This window comes from Argentina silus (genome assembly GCF_951799395.1).
Source record: "Argentina silus genome assembly, chromosome: 10".
Lineage (NCBI taxonomy): Eukaryota > Metazoa > Chordata > Actinopteri > Argentiniformes > Argentinidae > Argentina > Argentina silus.
This window is the reverse complement of record NC_139664.1, coordinates 8516362-8521839: the sequence shown is the minus strand read 5'-3', so window position 1 is coordinate 8521839 and position 5478 is coordinate 8516362. Positions and strand designations below refer to the sequence as shown.

The 5478-nt window shown below is 46.5% G+C and overlaps 1 protein-coding gene across 1 annotated transcript; it reads left to right on the top strand.

Moving 5' to 3' along the window:
* Positions 1–1616: 1616 nt before the first annotated feature.
* On the top strand, positions 1617–4901 carry shisa7a (shisa family member 7a; the record flags this gene model as incomplete). Its single annotated transcript, XM_083679289.1, has 5 exons — positions 1617–2386; positions 2568–2722; positions 3129–3194; positions 3531–3716; positions 3985–4901. The coding sequence occupies 5 exons, from the start codon at positions 1617–1619 to the stop codon at positions 4899–4901; spliced, it is 2094 nt and encodes a 697-aa protein (XP_083535415.1).
* Between the last annotated feature and the right edge of the window lie 577 nt (positions 4902–5478).

The following is a 5478-nucleotide window of genomic DNA, read 5'->3' as shown; positions in this document are numbered from 1 at the left end:
CTACCCCCCCCCCCCCTCCCCCCACCCCCCCATCCGTGCCTACATGCTCGGCGACAGATAGGGACATTTTTGATAATTATATGTAATTATAATTCGTGTGGGAGACAGGGCTGCCTCTGTCTATTATCACTGATAACCTCAAACACAATAACTTCACACATTTACATATTTTTATCCAAAAATGCTCTTCTTTCAGCTTCAGCACCGGTTCAGGAATAATTTCAGTTATTGAGGGAAGTGGCACATGGAGCAGCAATGTGCTATTCACTTCTCTCTCATCAGAATGTGACACAATTGAATTGCCGTCTATTAAATAAAACAAGATTAGTCGCACCGTTTTATATTTACCCCTCATTTGCAGTATTCATCGTACTCACTCTGTCCTTAACGTAGGCTGCTGTACCAATCAGTAGTACAGTAAGTGCCAGGCATGTGCCTATGCATATTATATTAGACTATCAAATATTTAGGTAAATAAGTGGCGAATGCATAGATGTAGTGCCCAGTGCTGTTTAAAAGTGTGGCAGAGTGATGTCCTGCTTCAGAATAACACACTAAGGTTAACAAAACATTGTTGCAAATCAGTCCTCTCAACCGTCAACCTTTCTCTTACTGAAATTTGTTTACAAAGCATAAAAGCACAGTATCATGAAGATGATTTAGAAATAAATGAATATAGCTGTTGTTACTTTTTCAGAAAGAAGTAGCCTACAGGTTATACCTTTGAATGTATTCAGTGCCGAATTGGAATAGTCAAAACATTAATGAAGAGAAAAGAAGGAGGGAAACAATTTAGTGTTTACATCCTAGGGACAATGTTTACAGAGAACTCTTGCCCTTAACAGTATAGTTGTAATTTTCTGACAAAACTATTTTAAGTGCCATAACTGAAAGTAAATGTATAGGTGTGTCATATTGCACTGTGGCAGCTTACAGGACTTCTTGTCATTAGCCACTTCAGCGTTCAAAGCCTGCACAGCAATTCTACAAAGACAGAGCACAACATGATCTGAAAAACATAATGTTGAAGGTCAAATCCCTCTGAGCTTCACAGCTTTCACCTCTTGGAGGAGATTTAAATGATCTTTGTATGTTTGTGAAAGTTCCAATTAACCTCAAGCTACATTTACATAATTGTATAGCTACAACTTGCACATTATTGTTCAAGGAGGAAGTGAAAAGAGACAATAATGGTTTGAGGCAAAAGTCTGAAGATCTTCCTTATACATTGTGGCTTGTAAATCAGCAACCTTTTGAGATGAAATGATTGCATGTATTCAAAGTCTTTTCTAATATTCACCAATGTAAAACTATGTAAATACCTCTGTCACCCATGGTTGACACTTATAACTTCATATTAGTGGAGTTAGCCCTTTTCTCTTTTATTGTCTTTTTACCGTCGTACTTTATAAATATTCTATATCTTAAAGAGTATCTATTATTCAGCTATACGTTCACTACACACACATTCATTATTGAATTAGGGTATTTTTAAACTATGAATACCAAACTTCTTCTTCCTGCTAACATTTTAGTAGGTTAATTTCGAAAAGTGGATACAGAATTGTAACCGCGTTGAGTCAACGACAGAAAATAGAGCTCTTAGTCATGTAAAGATGACGCCCACCACCAATCTCAGAGTCCTCGCCGTCTCCCTTCTCTCTCTCCTTGCTGCCCCACTTATCAATGCTGAGGAGAGCTCTCCCCCTCCCCCTCCCCTTCCCCTACGCACCGAACCCCTCCAGGGGGGGTCCACTAACCAGCCTCAGACCACCCCCAGCCCCCCTCTCCTCCTCCTGGCCATCCATGCTAACCTGCGGCCCGCTGCACTCCGGGGCCGGCCTAAAACCCCAAAGAACCTTCCAGAAACCCCAGATGAAGTTCTGGAGACCCCTCCCAGACCCCTGACCCAGGTCATGTTCCCCAAAAACGTGACGGCGACAGGAGCTCTTGCGCCCCCCTGGGGCGCGGCCCAGGTGGCGCCTCCTCCCAGGCGTCTGGTGAACGTGGACGTGTGTCGCGGTTACTATGACGTCATGGGCCAGTTAGACAACACCTTCAACTGCTCCAAGGACAGCTTCATCTACTGCTGCGGAACCTGTCACTACCGCTTCTGCTGTCCCGACCCAAACCGGCGCCTGGAGCAGAACAGCTGTACTAACTACGAATCCCCGGACTGGGCCAAGAGCCCGCCACCGGCCTCCGTGTCCCTGGACGACGACTCTGACTCTGACCTTGACCTGGACCCTCTGAAGCTGCAAAGCCACAACACAGGGTTTGTGATTGGGGGCGTGGTGGTATTCATGGTGGCTGTTGCCATAGGGATCAAGGTGGTGTTCAACAAGGTGTCACAGGAGGCCAACCACAGAGAGCTCAATATGCCCAGGTGAGAGGAGAGGAGTCAATGGATGAATTAATGTATCAGTCCGTCAGTCAGTCACTCATATTTAAAGAGAAATATCTACAGATAATTGATATGAATTAATATGGATATTGTCTCAGTTGGGGAAAAAATATAACCAAGATATGTTTCATCCTGTCTTTTCTCTGTGTTGTCATTTCCTCAGAGCTCTGGTGGACATGCTGCGTCACCAGTCCAGTCCTGTACAGCAGGATGAGAGGAACAACAGTGTGGCTCTGGGTTCAGGGGATGGACAGGGGACACTGGGGAGACCTCCCAAAAACATCTACGCCCCTGGCCTGCCTAGCAAGGACAACAGACGTGAGTGACAAGGGGAGTTATTGTTCAGAAGGAAGGAATGGAGGGGCAATCTGTAGAAAAAGGAAAATGAGCATTCTTTACATTGGATAAGATGGATCGTATAGAACAGTTCCATTTCAAAATGTTTTCCTGTTCTGAACACAACCTAGAAGGGTCAAAGGGATAGAGAGGGAGAGTCATGCATGTACAGGGGTGCGTCCCTTGATCTTAACATGGTTAATATGCCATGAAGCTGGAAATTGCCTGATAACATCCATAGATTAATACATGCACGCTGGCTCCACATCCTGTAAAGGACACACACACACACACACACACACACACACACACACACACACACACACACACACACTATACACTCTACATAATGTTGGTCCACAGCTGATGACTTTGTTTGGTTTTTCAGTGGGGAATTTGCAGCACAATTTCATCCACTCATCAGGTACCAGCCCTAAACACACAGCTACTATCGGTAAGACAACTGGTGTGGTGAATCTCTGTTTTATGTAAACTAACTTTAGGCATGCAAGTGGGTTTATCCAATGGAAATATAAGATCATGATTCTTTCATCGAAAACAACAAATACCATCGGGTAATGTAACTTGGCCTACTTTGAGTAACTCTAGTCAAAGCTGTCTATGACTAGAAGCTGTCTAAGAAATTTCATGAAATGCTGTCAGACAAGATTGTTGTGGACTGTTGTGGTTTATGCGTGATGCTACCTGTCCATTCCTCCCCTCACTTTGTAATATGCAAGAGGAAATTCCACTCTACATACTGTATGCCTTTTCCTCTCTCCCCCTAAAGAGCGCACCCCGCGTATGAACAATGCTCAGCTGGCGGCTGGAGGCACTCTCCTCTCCAGCAAACACAACAACACTAAATCCCAGCCTGCCTTCCACCACTCCCTCCACAACCTGGCCCAGCTGCCCCCCTCCTACGAGAGCGCCACCAAGCCTGAGCTCAACAGATACTCCTCACTCAAGCGCCTTGGTTAGTACCTACACTAATTCTCTCATGAGAATTAACTGGGACAGAACTCTCCAAAAGGTAGATTTGAATTATGTATATCTACCTTTTGAAAAGTGCTCTCCTATCTAATTTATCATGGATAATAATTGCACAGATTCAGCATCCCACATTAAAGAAGGATAGCTAAGAACTTTGTGCGCTAGCATTGCTATTTTCTGAACCAAAACATCTTTTTCTGTTTTACTCGGTATGTGACGGCTGCATTTGACCACTCCTCTTATTATTCTAGAAAAGGGTCTTGATGAGTATTCATCTGGCTACTGCACCGCCAAGCGCCGGCCCCACACAGCCCAGCCTGCCCTCCAGACCTCCCAGCACCACCTCCACTGGGGTGACGACTACACTATCGGCGGCAGGGGTACCCTCCCCAGGCACGCAGTCCGACCTTGGATCCAGCCCACTGGCATGCCCACCTCCCCCACCCCCAACCCCTACCCCCTGGACCCCCCAGAGCCTCAGTACAATGCCAACTACGACACCCTCTCCAAGCCCCCCCGGAAGGTCAAGTCCCAGGACCAGCTCCTGAACATGGGGGATGTCCCCGGGAACACAGGCACTCTCTCCAGGCTCTCCAAGAACCAACAGCACCAGTACTACAAAGCCATGGCTGCTGCCACCAAGAGTTCCAACACCCAGACCCTGACCCGCAAGCCCCAGGAGAGGCTGCTCATGTCCCCAGACCATCTGGATCAGAGAATGGGCGGGGGCGCGGGGATGGGAGTGGTGGATCCATATGCCCATGGAGGAGGAGTAGGAGGCATGGTCCCTACCCTGCCCCGTCCCACCTCACAGCAGAAGGCACAGTCCCAGCAGAATGTGTGTGCCACCCCCTCTCTTGACCGCCACCACATGATCAAGATGAACTCTCACCCCACCTCTGGGAGGGAACAGGAGAGGAGCTCAGCCATGACGGGGCATATGAGCGGGGGCATGGGCTGGGGTGGGGAGATGCCTGGGGCAGGGGTAGTCATGGGAACAGGGACGCTAGGGGGCCACAGAGACAGGAGAATGGCTTTTGCAGCGAAGAGGCAGAACACTATCGAGCAGTTACACTTTATACCTGGAGGGGGCGGTGCACCTGTGGGAGGAGGTGGGGGAGGCAGTCAGGGGATCAGGACAGGGAGTAAGAATGAGGTCACGGTGTGAGAGGTACTTGAAGTGGAATTTGCCTCTAACCACAGATCTAGAAACATATAACCCTACCCCAAAAACCTACCCTTAACCATTGGGGGATGAAAAAATATCTGGTCTTTATATGTGGTTATGGGCAACTTCTACCTGGCTCTGGGGAAGAGGAGGGATTTAGACTTGAGTGTTCAGGGAGAGAGTGGACCTATAAGCCTACAGGAATGAGAAAGTGTTTTTACTAAACTGTAAATATGGTTAGAGCGATAATGGACATGGTTAAAGATCAAGCCGCAAACTTCAGTTTGCTGATGAGAGTGGTTAAAGGTATGGAGTTTTCCTGCCATTTTTATATACGTATGTGATATATCAGCCATATTTCGTATCAGAATTTGCCATATTGCCATATACACTGGTGCCATGATGTTTAACTGAGGAAAAAAAACATAGGGGAAATTAGATGGGACCAAGGGAAGAAACTGATTTTGTTCATATCCTTGTGTTTTTTATTAGCCTGAATGTTTTAAAGAATAAACAAACTTTGGAGCCATATTAGAGAGGGACCAAGATAATATACCTAAAATGAAAGAGAGGGAAG